Source organism: Carcharhinus amblyrhynchos, chromosome 2 (assembly GCF_965287045.1).
Source record: "Carcharhinus amblyrhynchos chromosome 2, sCarAmb.v2.hapA, whole genome shotgun sequence".
NCBI lineage: Eukaryota > Metazoa > Chordata > Chondrichthyes > Carcharhiniformes > Carcharhinidae > Carcharhinus > Carcharhinus amblyrhynchos.
In genome coordinates, this window is record NC_137325.1 from 85,739,248 (window position 1) to 85,756,401 (window position 17,154).

Below are 17,154 nucleotides of genomic sequence, written 5' to 3' on the forward strand. Positions count from 1 at the left end.
CCTCTGCACCCTCTCAATAGCTTCCACGTCCTTCCTGTAGTGAGGTGAACAGAACTGCACACAGTACTCCAAGGTACTGACAAGGGTCTTATAAAGTTGCAGCATTACCTCCCGGCTTCTAACATCAATCCCTCAATTAACGAAGGCCAGCACACCACACGCCTTCTTGACCACATCCTTCACCTGCGAGGCCGATTTAAGAGTCCTATGGACCCTGACCCCAAGATCCTTCTGCTCTTCAACACAGCTAAGACTCCTTAGGAGAGGGGATTAAGGGTTATGGGGAGAGGGCAGGAAAGTGGAACTGAGCAGCGACAGATCAGCCATGATCTTATTGAATGGCGGGGCAGGCTCGAAGGGCTGGATGGCCTACTCCTGTTCCTATTTCTTATGTTCCTACCCTTGATATTGTCCTCCTGCATCCCATTGGTCCTGCCAAAATGGACCACTACACATTTATCCACGTTGAAGTCCATCTGTCACTTCTCCGCCCAGTCTTGCATCTTATCTATGTCACGCTGCAACTTCTGACATCCCTCCAGACTACCCACAACACCATCAACCTTCGTATCGTCGGCGAACTTACTAACCCATCCCTCCACTTCCTCATCCAGGTCATTTATGAAAATTACAAACAGCAAGGGTCCTAGAACAGATCCCTGGGGCATTCCACTGGTGACCGACCTCCATGCAGAAAAAGACCCATCCACAACCACTCTCTGCCTTCTGCAGGCAAGCCAGTTCTGGATCCACAAGGCCAAGGCCCCTTGGATACCATGCCCTCTCACCTTCTCAAGAAGTCTTGCATGGGGGACCTCATCAAACACCTTGCTGAAGTCCACGTAAACCACGTCCACCGCTCTTCCTTCATCAATGTGTTCAGTCACATTTTCAAAGAACTCAACTAGGCTCATAAGGCACGAACTGCCCTTGACAAAGCCGTGCTATTTCTGATCATTCTAAACTTCTCTAAATGCTCATAAATCTTGTCTCTCAGAATCCTCTCCATCAACTTACCAACCACTGAGGTCAGACTCACTGGACAGTAATTCCCCGGGCTATCCCTGTTCCCTTTCTTGAAAATAGGAACCACATCCGCAATCCTCCAATCCTCCAGAACCTCTCCCATCTCCATCGATGATGCAAAGATCATCGCCAGGGGCTCTGCAATCACTTCCCTCACCTCCCACAGTAACCTGGGGTACATCCCAACACCTGAGAATGAAGGAGATTAAAGGACAGATAAAAGTTGCATCTCCCACTCTTGTGTTGCAAGGTGCTTGGAAAGGTGAGGGATTTTTAGGGGTGAATTGAGGTGTCATGGAGTGCTAAAAAAAGGAGGGAGTAGAAGATGCATGTGTTATAGAGAGCAAATTCAAGATAGCAGAAACTACAGAAGAGAATTGATTGAATACAGAAGCTGAAGGGGTGGTATATGAAGTCAAAAGAACCCTATACTGATTTTAGAGTGGAGGGGGTTAAGAAGCGAGAGCATAAATGCATAAAACGAAATGGACATGGTCAAAGACCCTGTCAGCCACAGGGGAGGGGTGGCCGGAGGAATGGGGGAGGAAGGAAATTCTTTGAGGAAAACGGAAGACCTATCAGTAGTACGGTAGTTGCATTGTCATAATAGGAATGATGGAGACAGAGAAACTGGGATAGAATCTTTAAAAAGAGCAGGTGATTAATTGTAGTCCAGATAGCTATGGGAGTCAGTGAGCTTGCAATGAACATTAGTTGATAGTATATCCCCAGAAATGGAGATGAAGTCAAGGCAAGGAAGGGACAAGTTAAAGATGAACCACATGATAATGAAAGAGTGTCAGTCATTTTGGCCCAACTTGTCCATGCTGCTGTTTTTATAAAAACCCCTAAGCTAGTCCCAATTGCCCCCATTTAGCTCATATCCCTTTATACCCATCATACCTATGTAACCATCTAAATGCTTCTTAAAAAATTGTACCCACCTCTATTACTACCTCTGGCAGCTTGTTCCAGACACTCACCATCGTGTATGAAAAAATTGCCCCTCTGGACATTTCTGCATCTCTCCCCTCTCACCTTAAACCTATGCCCTCTAGTTTGAGACTCCTCTACCTTTTGGGAAAAGATAGTTGGCTATGTAGCTGAACTGCGCACCTCATTATTTTATTAACTTCTAAGATCACCCCTCAGCCTCCTATGCTCTAGAGAAAAATGTCCAGTCGATTCTTATACCTGAATCCATCAAGTCCTGGTGGTATCCTAGTAAATCTTTTCTGACCTAGTTTAATAATATCCTTTCTATAATAGGGTGACTAGAATTGCACACAGTATTCCAAGTGTGGTCTTACCAATGTCTTGTACAACTTCAACAAGAAGTTCCAACTCCTGTATTTAATGTTCCAGTGAAACCAAGCATGCTGAATGCCTTCTTCACCACTCTATCCACCTGTGGCTCCACTTTCAAGGAATAAATTGGAAACATATTTGACAAAATTTTCCAGTTAAAAGATTTACGGAGGGTTTGACTTGGATCAGAGCAGAGAATATTGCACATGTTGTACAAAAAGGCAGGCGTAGCCAGGACAAATGGAAATAGCCATAGTAACAGCTTTTATGTGTGGGTAGAGTTCAAGGACTTGTTGTTCCATATGAGAATGAGTTGATCCAGGCAGAGGAAGGTGGTATTGAATGGAAACTGTTTGGGATTCCATTCAAGGAAAGAGGCCTCAGATCATCCTGGTAGGAATTGATAATGTAGGAAGATCCACTCTGAAAAGGAGATGGTTACGGCCAGGTGTTTGGAAACTGTTTAATGAATGGGGTGCATCAGATGTAACTGGGAAGCGTGTGGGCAAGGGGAGAAAGAAGAATCGAGATAAGAAGAAATCATTTACTATTAAACTTGGGTATAAATGCTACAAAAGGAATGTAAAATAACGTCAAGTTTCAAATGTTGCCAAAAATTGAAATGAATAGACTGATTAAGAGCCCCAGTTTAATTTCCAGTCTGTGTGGAGTTAGCTGGACTAGCAACTGAGGTGTTCCAGATATCCTCAATGCTCAAGTTAGGGAGAAGGAAATCTGAACGATTTAGTGATTGCTTGCTGGAACCTTATGAATGTATGGCTAGATGACAGCAAACTTGACCTTGACCATGACACATTCCACAGTCAAATGGTAAGACAACACCCACTCTCAAAGAATTTGCATGAAAAAATGGCTGCTAAATGTTGGTACTGCAAAGACTCATGCAAGGGCATCATTCAGTGGGATTTTACAGGCTTGCTTGTCCCAAAAGTGTAAAATCCTGTCCGAGGTCAACCATGGTCCACCTCTCTCCCGCACCAATTCCCGTGGTGGGCGCAATGCTAAAATTCTGGCCAATAACTTTGTTTCTCTCTCCACAGGTGCTGCCTGACATGTTGACTATTTCCAGCATCTGCAGTGTTTTACTTTTTTATTGGTTCTGGACATCCACACCAGTACCAATGGAACAATATCCAAAGAATAGTGCTTTTGCAAAAGGAGAGAACAGGGGATTTAAAAAAGGGAAAGAAACCAAAAATAAAGTTAACACAGGACTTGTATAAATTGGATATTTTATTGCTGTCTGATATGGATAGGTAGCAAACACACATGACTGAACCATTTTCAAAATTTTATTAGGAAAAAAGCAATCACCAGTATTTCACAGAATCTAGTGTAGTTATACAAATAATGGAGTGGTAAGATGGACGGAGTGAAGACTTCTCCCTGCAAAAACTCCAGCTGCAGCTCAGTCCAACTGATGAATGAGCATTTATTATTGTGAATTTAATGGGTTTTATAAAATAAAATATATAAAATGGAAAAAAAAAGAAAATCTACATCCAAGAGAACCTAGGCCACACACAATCCTAACATTATGAGCAAATGTATTATTCATCAAGAATACAAAGCCAAACTATACAGAAACATTTATTCACTATCTTTCAAAAGTTGGTTAGCGAAATGCTCCTTGACTGGTTCATAGCAGCAGTTCTTAGAGGATAATTTGGGAAGGAGCCAAAAGAACAAAAATCAATAGTCTGCAAAACCAGGGTCAGAAATTATGAAGGAGAAAAAACAACAAAATAAGATAGTTTAGGAAAAACACATGTTTGCACAGATTTCTTTCTTTAAGTGGCCTCTACTTTTCTATTATGCTGCATTAAGGGTTAACTGAAACAACTGCTAATGCAAACAAAACAGCATGTTCACAATTTGTAAATCAGAACTGGTTAATTCTTCATTGAGGTATAAAAAATCTACACAAAATTAAAGTTATCATAATTGTATTATTCATTTTTTCATGAATTCGGTCCCTGTTAAATAGATCTTTATTCATACAAAAGTGATTTAAATGAGTGTTTGATATATATTCATTACTCTTGCTCTGATATTATGTAATATTGGTTACCACGGAAAAACCAAAATGTTCTGAGATATTTTGGGCATTTTTGGGGTTATGTCACGATTTCAGACAAATACAACAATTGTGCAATTAAATTACAATGATATGCTGCCGACACAGAAAACTAGTGATATGTCAGGACCACTTCCTAGATTAAACCGTATTTGCTTAATGAACAGTGCAAGTTCATTCACTGAGATTTAAACAATCTTGTCAGCCCCACTTTCCCCTTTTTTAAATCAGTTAGAAACAATGTAAACATCAGTGTGCACAGTTTCTCCAAAGTCTGTAGTCTCAAACCATGAAGGAGGAATACAGTTCTAAGACCAAAACATTTTTGTGTTGAACATCCTTCAAAATGAGTCCACACGCTCAGAGGAGGAACCTATTAGCTGCTAAAATGGAAGTTCATTTTAAGTACAAATCTAGCAGTAAGGTGCACAGAGGTAGCCCATTAAATCTTCAGAGCTGACCCATCAGAAAACCTCAGGAAGCGTGACATTACGCAGAATCCATTGTTGAGAGCGGCTCCCATTGCAATCTTTCATGGTGGGCACCTGGCTGTCTGTCTCTGCGGATTTATCCAAGCATTGGTTGCTGTTCACATGCAACAGTGTCAATTTCTGAAAAAAAGTAAGAAATTGCTAGTACTCTCAGGTCTATTGCTACTGATTAAAAACACTAGTGCAAACAAGCGATTCACAGAGAGCCTTGAGGCAACCCAATATACAACGGGAAAATTCAAGTGGTTTAGAATAAGATTTGGCAAGTGCTTCAAGAATGTTATGAGAAGCATCGCTGATTCAGATCTGGTATTCATTAATGATCCTGACAAAGTACAAGGAACAGAAGTTGTAAAGCCCTGAGAGGCATTGGCTACACAATTCTGCATTTAGATATCTGGCTCTTGGCCTTCAATATGTCTAACAGCAAAAGTCTTCAATTCAAAGAAATGAGGGAGTAACCAAAACAGGATGTTCATCAATAGCTTAGTAGAGAATAAATTGAACACCTTTAAATGGAGCGAGCATGATTTTTAAATGGACTGACACGTTAAAAGTGAAATGAAGAAAATGACCTCTAAATCTTGCAAAGGAGTTCAACTATTATGAATAGAGGATCATGGAGAAACACATTAAATGAGTGACCGAGGGGACAAAGGAAATGTAGATAAAGTATAACTGTGCATTTAATTTTATAATCAATAATCAAAATATGAAAAGTGAAGAGAGGCTCAAAGCCAAGGATAAACACAAAACAATAAGTATCCTGAATGAGTACATCTTCAAAGTATCTGCAAAGGAAGATGCATAAAACATGTCAGTGTGAAAAAGAGAGGCCAACCTAAGCAAAATTTTTGAATCCAATTTCTTCGGTACAAATATGGTGCAAGTCCTAGACAAATTGAAAGAGCTCTTGGGATAAATAGAATTTGCCCAGAAGTGCTGAGAAAATAGGGATGAAACTTCTGGAGCTACGATAGTTGTTATTAGGCAAAGTTGCAAGGTTAACAAGGATTGGAAACATCACCTGACATTTTAATTCTCCACCTTGCTCCTAGACAGATCTCTGTCCCTCGCTCTTCTGTGGTGTTCCAATGAAGCTCAAAAGCAAACATGAGGAATAGCACCCAATCTTTTGATTAAGCACTTGCTACTTAAAAACCTTCCAGACTCATCACTGCTCAACAATTGCAAATTGTAACTTCTGATCCCATTTTGTTTCATTTTTCTTTGCTAGTTTTTCGCTTATTTTTCTTGCTTTCAGATGGCAGCTATGCATAATTCTGTCACTCTCACTTCATCTTTTGTTTCTTTACTTGCCCCATTACCACTCACTTTAGCCATGCCCTGCCAATCTTTGTTACTTAGTCTTTCCTGCCTTCTACCCTATTACAGACCCTCCTTTTGACTTGCTTAAAACTCATTACATCTCTAACTTTTCTGAATAGCCTCCTGTTACTGGATAAGTTTGCTGAAATATCAAGGGAACCCTGGATCCAGCTTTGAAAGAATTCTGATCTGCACCTGACTTGTTCCTTTTATTCCCTGAGTTATAACTTTTCTCAAAGTTGTTGTTTGGTACTGTATCAAATGCCTTTTGGAAATCTATGTAAACCACATCAACAACACAGTCTTCAATAATTTGCATCATCAAAGAAACCCTAACAACTTAGTTAAACACGATTTTTCCTCAATAAATACATACTGGCTTTTCTTAGTTAATCCACATTTGTCCAACTGACAAATAATTTTGTCCAGAAATTTTGTTTCTAGAACTTTTCCCTATCACCAAAAACTGACAGGTCTGTAGTTGCTGGGCTTATCTTGACATTCTTTTATGAACAAGACTTTACGTTTCAATTCTCCAGCACCACCCCAAGTCTATGGAAGACCAAAAAATTAAAGTTTTAAAGATTAAAGTTTATTTATTAGAACCATAAGTAGGCGTACATTAACACTGTAATTAAGTTAGTGTGAAAATCCTCCAGTCGCCACATTTGGTGCCTGTTTGGGTACACTGACAGAGAATTTAGCATATCTAACCAGCACGTCTTCTGGACAGTGGAAGGAAACAGGAGCACCTGAAGGAAACCCACACAGACATGGGGAGAACAGCAACTCGAGTTGGGAATCGAACCTGGGTTCCTGGCAACGTGAGGCAGCAGTGCTAACCACTATGCCACAATGCCATCCTAGTCAAAACAGTATGTTGTAGTAAATGGCTGCATTTTAGACTGGAGGATGATAGACAGTGCTGTTCCCCAAAGTTCAATGCTGGGTCCACTGTATTTTCTGTTATACATAAATGACTGAGATATTGGAATCCATAATACAATTTAAAAATTTGCCAATAATAGCAAACTGGGAGGTTTGACAGATAATAATGATGATATCAATCAATTGCAACAGGGCACAGCAGAATAGGTAGACAAGTACGAGATGGAATCTAATACAGAGAAGAGTCAGGTGATTTGCTTTTTAAATTTTATTTATTGTCATATGTATTAGCTTAGTGAAAAGCATTGTTTCTTGTGCGCAATACAGACGAAGCATATCATTCATAAAGAAGGAAATGAGAGTGAGTAGAATGTAGTGTTACAGTCATAGCTAGGATGTCGAGAAAGATCAACTTAATGCAAGGCAGGTCCACTGAAAAGTACAATGGCAGCAGGGAAAAGGCTGTTCTAGAGTTCGTTGATATATGACCTCAACATTTTATATTTTTCTCCCCAAGGGAAGTAGGTGGAAGAGATAATGTCCAGGGTGCCTGGGGTCCTTAATTATGCTGGCTGCTTTGCCGAGGCAGCAGGAAGTGTGGACAGAGTCAATGGATAAGAACATAAGAAACAGGAGGAGTAGGCCATCTAGCCCTTCGAGCCTGCTCCACCATTCAAAAAGATCATGGCTGATCTGAAGTGGATCAGTTCCACCTTCCCGCTTTCTCCCCATAACCCTTAATTCCCTTGTCTATCAAAAACCTATCTACCTGTGACTTAAGTACACTTAGCGAGGTAGCCTCCACCACTTCAATGGGCAGAGAATTCCAGAGATTCACCACCCTTTGAGTGAAGAAGTTCCTCCTCAACTCCGATCTAAACTGCCCCCCCCCCCCTCCATCTTGAGGCTGTGCCCTCGAGTCCTGCTGTCCTTTCTAAGTGGAAAGAGTCTCTCCACCTCTACCCTATCCATCCCCTTCATTATCTTATATGTCTCTATAAGATCCCCCCTCATCCTTCTAAACTCCAACAAGTACAGACCCAGTCTATTTAGTCTCTCTTCATAGTCCAACCCTCCCATCTCCGGCATCAGCCTAATGAACCTCCTCTGCACTCCCTCCAAGGCCAATATATCCTTGCGCAAGTGCGGCGACCAAAACTGCACACAGTACTCCAGCTGCGGCCTCACCAGTACCCTGTACAGTTGCAGCAAGACCTCCCTGCTTTTATATTCTATCCCCCTCGCTATAAAGGCCAGCATTCCATTCGCCTTCTTGATCACCTGCTGCACCTGCAGACTGGGTTTTTGCGACTCATGCACAAGGGCCTCCAGGTCCCTCTGCACTGTAGCATGCTGCAGCTTTTCGCCCTTTAAATAGTAATGCCTCCTACTATTATTTCTGCCAAAATGGATAGCCTCACACTTGGAAACATTATACTCCATAATGTTTGGATGGGAGGCTGATTTGCGTGATGGATTGGGCTTCATTTGCAACCTTTTGTTATTTCTTGTGATCTTAGGCAGAGCAGGAGCCATACCAAACTGCGATAGAACCAGAAAGAATGCTTTCTTTCGTGCATCTGTAAAAGTTGGTGAGAATCGTAGCTGACATGCCAAATTATCTTAGTCTTCTGAGAAAGCAGAGGCATTGGTGGGCTTTCTTAACTATAGTGTGGGCATGGGGGGACCAGGACAGGTTGTTGGTGGTCTGGACACCTAAAAACTTGAAGCTCTCAATCCTTTCTACTTCGTCCCCATTGATGTAGACAGGGGCACGTTCTCCACTACGCTTCCTGAAGTCGATGACAATATCCTTTGTTTTGTTGACATTGAGGGAGAGATTATTGTTGCTGCACCAGTTCACCAGATTTTCTATCTCATTCCTGTACTCTGTCTCATCATTGTTTGAGATCCGACCCACTACAATGATGTTGTCAGCAAACTTGAAAATTGAGTTGGAGGGGAATTTGGCCACACAGTCATATGTGTGTAAGGAGTATAGTAAGGAGCTGAGAACACAGCCTTGTGGGGCATCAGTGTTAACGATGGTCGTGGAGAAGATGTTGTTGCCTATCCTTACTGATTGTGGTCTTTGGGTTAGGAAGTTCAGGATCTAGTCACGCAATGATCCACTTTGGCAGAAGAGATAGGAAATACAATAAAGAATCATCGAATCAGAGAATCCTACAGTGCAGGAGGCCATTTGTTGTATGTCGTGAAGGCTGTCTTGGAGAACAACATCTTTTCCAGAGCCTTCAACATGTCGTTGATAAAGACGAACATCTCACCAAGGCCATCCCCACACCCCCACTTCTTGCCTTCAAACAACCGCACAACCTCAAACAGACCACTGTCTGCAGCAAACTACCCAGCCTTCAGGAGAACAATGACCATGGCACTACACAACCCTGCCACAGCAACCTCTGCAAGATGTGCCAGATCATCAATACGGATGCCATCATCTCACGTGAGAATATCATCCACCAGGTACACGGTACATACGCTTGCAACTCGGCCAACGCTGTCTATCTGATATGCTGCAGGAAAGGATGTCCCAAGGTATGGTACACTGGGGAGACCATGCAGTTTTTACAACAACGGATGAATGAACACCACTTGACAATCACCAGACTGTTCTCTTCCTGTTGGGGAACACTTCAGCGGTCACGGGCATTCGGCCTCCAACCTCTGGGTAAGCGTTCTCCAAGACTTCACAACACACGACAGCGCAGAGTTGCTGAGCAAAAACTGATAGTCAAGTTCCGCACAAATGAGGACAGCCTCAACCGGGATCTTGGGTTCATGTCACACCATCTGTAACCCCCACAAACTGCCTGGACTTGCAAAATCCCACTAACTGTCCTGTCTGGGAACAATACACATCTTTTTAACCTGTGTTTAATGCTCTTTCCACTCACACTGTCTGTACCTTTAAGACTTGATTACTTGTAACGACTTGCATTCCAATCATTATCTTGTAAATTGAGTTTCTGTCTATATAAATGCCCGGTTTGTGAACACAACTCCTCAATCACCTGAAGAACAACAGCCAGTTCCAAAAGCTAGTAGCATTTGCTACAAATAAACCTGTTGGACTTTAATCTGGCGGTGAGATTTCTTACTGTGTTTACCCCAGTCCAACGCCGGCATCTCCACCACATGAAAACTTTAAACACAGGCAACAATGCCCAGTTGGCTGAATGGCTGGGCAATAAAGCTTTACCACAGCCTTTCTGGACTATAGCTCTTCAGAACTGCCAGCTAAAGTGGAAAAGAGCACAAAATGGTCAATATCCTTGGTATGAGAAGGACCCAGTGTTTGCCTGTAGGCAAGAAAATGAGCAAGGGAGCAACATGGAAGCTAAGCAAGTAGGTTAGATTGTATTTAGGAGACAAGGCGGCAGCAGCCAGAACAAGTTTGCTGATGCAGTAGAGCAGTGCGGCACAGTGGTTAACGTTGCTGCATCACAGCACCAGGGACCCGGGTTCAATTCCTGGCTTGGGTCACTATGTGTGCGGAGTTTGCACATTCTTCCTCTGTCTGTGTGGATTTACTCCGGGTGCTCCAGTTTCCTCCCACACTCAATGATGTGCTGGTTAGGTGCAGTGACCCAAACAGGTGCCAGATTGTGGCAATAGGAGAATTTTACAGTAACTTTATTGCAGTGTTAATGTAAGCCTTACTTGTGACTAATACATAAAACTTCAAAACTTTAACTTTAAACAATATAGTTCCAGTTGAGGGGAGCAGCTTCCCAAGTAAAAGAATAACAGTCAGTGATGTAGACTATTTTGCTTTTATTTTGAATGACATTTAAACTACTCTTTCCCCATTAGTGTGATTCTAGGAATTGTGGAAACTATTTCCACACAACAGCTCTTCAGCCAAAGGTAACTGGTTTCAATTCATGTACTAACTGAACCTGCATGTTTGGAATCATTTTGTTTATTTAAGTTTAACTGTATTAGTACAATTGCTTTTGTGCAACAAGCACAATACTTGAGAAAAATAATTTCAAAACTTAATTTTGTTTCTGAGCTATGTCTCGATGGAAAGCACTTACCACAGCATCATGCTCCCAAAGCTGATTGCCTTTCAGATGATGGCACTTCAACATCATGATAGGGCCATTAAGTTTGGACACATCTAGGCACAAGTCATCAGTTCTAATTTCCTTGTTTGCAGTGTAGGAAAACACCTAAAGAATGAAAAACATATGATTAAATCAGTAACATAAAGATTCAAATTCTCAAGTGTAGAGAAATATATTTTATGCTTCAAAACAACATTAGGCTCATTGGAACAAAAGGAACATGATATTCTGAAAAGGAAGAATGTGCAGGTTGATGGGGAGGTGATGAGAAAATAGCATTAAGTGAATTGCTCATTTGGAAAGCCAGCACAGACGTAACAGATCGAATGATTTCTTTCAGTGCTATGGCAATACAGTGATAGGATGATTTAGCAAATGCCATTGCTGAACAGGTTCAAATAGCAAGCTTCAAGCAGACAGCTTTAATGAGCTCCAATCCTATTAATGTAATCATACACTATGATTGTTAATGGATGACGTGAGCTTCAACACTATAGGCTCACTCTAGATGCATCTTTCTGTGACATTTTTTAATTGACTGCATTTAATTGGTTTACAGAATGTACTACTCTGTTCTATAAATTACCAAATCCTCAGGTTTAAATATATTAGATAGAACTTTTTTTTTCAAACTCTGCTCTTCCCAAACTCCATCTTTTCAATCCGTAATGTTGTATATTCCTTTGTTAGCTGCGAAGTTCCGGACTACACCAAATTCCCCAAAGAAAAATGGTAAAAAGCTGCACATTGATCTGTGCAGAAAAACTTAAACCTACAAAATGGGCCTCTCCCAGCCTGGAATTTAATAGTGCTTCAGCAAATATTTGCTTTTTCAATGTCAAACACGGTTCTGCAGTGCAGCTAGTTCAGCACCTGCGTCCTAATAAAATAACCACATTTTGAATTACAAGGGCTTCCAATCAAGTCAACTCACTGGGGAAATGTTACCACAAAATGGCAAAGTGTTGAGGGAAACACACTGATTTTCTCTCTGGATCTTATAATATTGCCTAAAAAAATCAAGGTGGTGTGTTTCAAGCCATCACTCAGCGGGACAGGGCCTTGACAAAGCCTGGCTGCACCGAGATCAGTACACTATGTTCAAAGAGTGCCCCAATTAGAACACGTATAAATCTCCCTCCAGACCGTCATGGAGGTCTCAGGGACTCTGGTCCTCACCTGATTGGAGTATGCACTTCTCTCTCTCTCCCCCCAACACCAAATCAGCCCCTCGCCCCTCCCCCACACTCGCCCGCCCCTCCCCCACACTCGCCCGCCCCTCCCCCACACTCGCCCGCCCCTCCCCCACACTCATCCGCCCCCCCGCCCCGCCCCTCCCCCACACTCATCCGCCCCCCGCCCCTCCCCCACACTCATCCGACCCCCCGCCCCTCCCCCACACTCATCCGCCCACCGCCCCTCCCCCACACTCATCCGCCCACCGCCCCTCCCCCACACTCATCCGCCCACCGCCCCTCCCCCACACTCATCCGCCCACCGCCCCTCCCCCACACTCATCCGCCCACCGCCCCTCCCCCACACTCATCCGCCCACCGCCCCTCCCCCACACTCATCCGCCCACCGCCCCTCCCCCACACTCATCCGCCCCTCGCCCCTCCCCCACACTCATCCGCCCCTCGCCCCTCCCCCACACTCATCCGCCCCTCGCCCCTCCCCCACACTCATCCGCCCCTCGCCCCTCCCCCACACTCATCCGCCCACCGCCCCTCCCCCACACTCATCCGCCCACCGCCCCTCCCCCACACTCATCCGCCCACCGCCCCTCCCCCACACTCATCCGCCCACCGCCCCTCCCCCACACTCATCCGCCCCTCGCCCCTCCCCCACACTCATCCGCCCCTCCCCCACACTCATCCGCCCCTCCCCCACACTCATCCGCCCCTCCCCCACACTCATCCGCCCCTCCCCCACACTCATCCGCCCCTCCCCCACACTCATCCGCCCCTCCCCCACACTCATCCGCCCCTCCCCCACACTCATCCGCCCCTCCCCCACACTCATCCGCCCCTCCCCCACACTCATCCGCCCCTCCCCCACACTCATCCGCCCCTCCCCCACACTCATCCGCCCCTCCCCCACACTCATCCGCCCCTCCCCCACACTCATCCGCCCCTCCCCCACACTCATCCGCCCCTCCCCCACACTCATCCGCCCCTCCCCCACACTCATCCGCCCCTCCCCCACACTCATCCGCCCCTCCCCCACACTCATCCGCCCCTCCCCCACACTCATCCGCCCCTCCCCCACACTCATCCGCCCCTCCCCCACTCATCCGCCCCTCCCCCACACTCATCCGCCCCTCCCCCACACTCATCCGCCCCTCCCCCACACTCATCCGCCCCTCGCCCACACTCATTCGCCCCTCGCCCACACTCATCCGCCCCTCGCCCACACTCATCCGCCCCTCGCCCACACTCATCCGCCCCTCGCCCACACTCATCCGCCCCTCGCCCCTCCCCCCTCCCCAACACACCATCCGCCCCTCAGCACCGCCCAACACACCATCCGCCCCTCAGCACCGCCCAACACATCATCCGCCCCTCAGCACCGCCCAACACATCATCAGCCCCTCAGCACCGCCCAACACATCATCAGCCCCTCAGCACCGCCCAACACATCATCAGCCCCTCAGCACCGCCCAACACATCATCAGCCCCTCAGCACCGCCCAACACATCATCAGCCCCTCAGCACCGCCCAACACATCATCAGCCCCTCAGCACCGCCCAACACATCATCAGCCCCTCAGCACCGCCCAACACATCATCAGCCCCTCAGCACCGCCCAACACATCATCAGCCCCTCAGCACCGCCCAACACATCATCAGCCCCTCAGCACCGCCCAACACATCATCAGCCCCTCAGCACCGCCCAACACATCATCAGCCCCTCAGCACCGCCCAACACATCATCAGCCCCTCAGCACCGCCCAACACATCATCAGCCCCTCAGCACCGCCCAACACATCATCAGCCCCTCAGCACCGCCCAACACATCATCAGCCCCTCAGCACCGCCCAACACATCATCAGCCCCTCAGCACCCTCCCCCCACCCCAACATCATCAGCCCCTTGTCATTTCCCCCCTCATCAATCATCAGCCCCTTGGGTTCCCCTCCCCCCCCACCCCCGGATTAACAGGCTCTTCTCCACACCGCCCACCCACAGTCAGAGCCAGCACCTATCACCACCTGTCCCCCATTCAGCAACAGCCATTGCCGGCATCAACTGCACCTCCGACCACTTCCAGCCACCACCACATCTAAATGAATTCCCCCCTCCCCCATGTCGCTCCCACTGGGGCCAGCTCCTTGGCACCAATAGCATTGTGAATTGCTCATTTGGAAAGCCAGCACAGACACAACAGATCGAATGATTTCTGGCCACACTGGCGTGCCAACAGAAGTGCCAGCTTGTGCCAAGGGGCAGTGCCAGAGGACATCGTGAGGCCACTGCCTGACCATGTCCCCCTCCCCCCAAGGGCTATACTTTCCTGTATGCCCCCGGCGAGAGCCCCATGATATGTTCGCATCTGTGTGAACCTGTTGTAAACCATGTTGGTGTGGTATCAATATATGGCAGGGGGTCAATATCTGGTGAGAGGGCAGGTTAATGATATGGAAATGTGCTGAAATTCATGTAAAACAGCAAGGAGTGGGGAAGGTCCACGACGCAATCTCAGTGGCGAGCTCTACAATTTCGGGATCTTGAAACCCTGCCGGCATTCACATGGACAGTGAGCGTGGGCTCAGGATCACCCCCAACAGTTCAATATTGGTCTATACCTGGTCAGCAGATGAGATTCCCTATCTTGCAGGGCATCCATGTTGCAGACAGAAAATAGGATCAGTTAGTATTGCTGCAGTTGGATTATGTGGCATACAACTAACGTTAATTGTGGGGATGTTCACTGCTCAATACATCCTGATTTGATATACTGAGATACTGATAAACAGAGAAAGCAAAAATAAACAGAGATCAACTCACCTGATTGCCTCCCATACCATGACAGTTAAATATTCCCACTTTCTCATTTTCCTTTCTTGCCATGTTATCCAGACATTGATTTGTCTCCACATTTCTGATCTAAAATAAACAAGGTATAAATAATAAGATTGCAGCTAACTAGTTGAGCTTTTGAAAATGTATGCTTCCCTCGTGACTCTACTTGGTAAGCCAATCAATAGTTGATTCATACTAAACTGGAAGGTTCTGGGTTTGATATTTGCTCTGTGCTAAGTTAGCTGATTTCTGTCAGGTTGGAAGGTTGCTGCAATTGGCCTTGGCTTAGGTGATGCCAAACTGCTCAGATTTCTGCTGCTGATTACTGTGCAATGGTTTCTGCTGGAAGTGTTTGAGTGAGGAAAGGATCAAGCTCAGCTGTAAAATTTATAATCAAATGGCTTTCAAAAAATTCACCACCTTGGCTCAGGCTTGAGCAAAGTCAGTTTGGGAAAAGGTACCAGAAGACATCCGTGATGAATTCCTTCAGAATGGAGGGAAAGAACACAACAAAAAGGGAGAACAGAAAACTATGAGCGAGTCTTCATGGGAGAGAAATAAAGATTGCTGTAACAATTGTTTACAGTTTAAAGAATTGGTGTCATTTTTCACTCTCCAGTTAAAAATCTGTGGACAACTTTCTACAACTGCTCTAAACAATATTTCTCATGTAACAAATCTTAGAATGTTTTAATGTTGCAAATATACAGGTAAATCAGAATTTGTGAAGACAAAGGATAGGAGAATGAAGGTCTATTGAGAAATCCAATAAGTTAGTTGGTCTTTTTCCTTGTTGGAGATATGCTGTCAAATGTTGTGCATATCTAACCTTTTTTGATCTCATTTCAGATTTCCAACACTTGCAGGATAAAAGTGCAGTAAGAGAATATAGCATTTAACTGCTATTGTTATTTGTCATAGTTCTAATGGGTAAAGTAGGAAAATATCACACTGCATATCCAACATACTTCACTGAAAGTTAATGTTAATTTGATTGTAACCTAAATCCACTTAAACTGACAGTTTGACAAAAATCTCTTGGATTAGCGGGAAATAGGTGGTGGTGTAGGGATATTTCTGGAACCACTTATGTTCAATGTATAATTGATTTAGAAAGAGACACAGGAGTAATGATATGAAAATTTGCTGGTGATTAGAATGCTTGTACGAGGCAAGAAATTACAGGAGAGCAGATTTGAATAATGAATAGCTGGAATAATGGAATATTAATTGGAATAATGAACAGATAGAGGACAGAATTCAGAGAAATGTGAATAAAACACACTGGAAAAAACAGTGGAAGGATATAGGTCATTAATAATAAGGCTTTTAATAAAGTGAAAGAAATGAAGGAAATGATACTGAATTTGTTGAAGACAAAAGTAAGGCCTTTGGTGTACTGCATGTATATCTGGACACTATTAGAATTATGGAAATATGGCAAATATTCATGTGAATGAGGTTTATATTTATGAAAAGGGCTTGAAAAAAATTGAGGGTTGTGTCACTGGAAGACTATTAAATAGAGGTTGCACTATTATGAGAACCTTTGAAAGAGTTAATAGTAAGACTGGTTAATTAACTGAGCAACAGAGCACATAAACCAAAAATTGTTACAAGAGCAAGTTAGAATAATTTTTACTTAACATAGTGTTATCAAAAAATGAAATGCTTCATCAGAGATGACAATTAGTGGGTTTATTTAAGGAGGAAATTAGAAAAATAGTTGAAAACTAACAATATGAAAGAATACAGGGATAGAAATTGGAATTAGAGTAAAGGCAGCTTCAGATGAGGAGCTAGCATCACAATTTGAAAACATGCACCAGTAATCCATAGAAAAAAAGCAGCCCTCGTGTGATAATGTCACAATAATCTGAATTCAGTAGTCAATTGAGA

General features: G+C 44.4%; 1 protein-coding gene across 3 annotated transcripts in view; it reads right to left on the reverse strand.

The window, feature by feature from the left end:
- Positions 1 to 3,570: 3,570 nt before the first annotated feature.
- Positions 3,571 to 17,154, reverse strand: part of galnt1 (UDP-N-acetyl-alpha-D-galactosamine:polypeptide N-acetylgalactosaminyltransferase 1) — a 133,019-nt gene continuing 119,435 nt past the window's right edge. For all 3 annotated transcript variants that reach the window (XM_080208651.1, XM_080208635.1, XM_080208643.1), the window contains 3 exons: positions 15,241 to 15,339; positions 11,205 to 11,339; positions 3,571 to 5,043 (listed from right to left, as the gene is read on the reverse strand). In XM_080208651.1, coding sequence (XP_080064777.1) covers positions 4,897 to 5,043; positions 11,205 to 11,339; positions 15,241 to 15,339 — 381 coding nt within the window. In that variant the 3' untranslated portion in view covers positions 3,571 to 4,896. The remainder of the gene's footprint in view (positions 5,044 to 11,204; positions 11,340 to 15,240; positions 15,340 to 17,154) is intronic.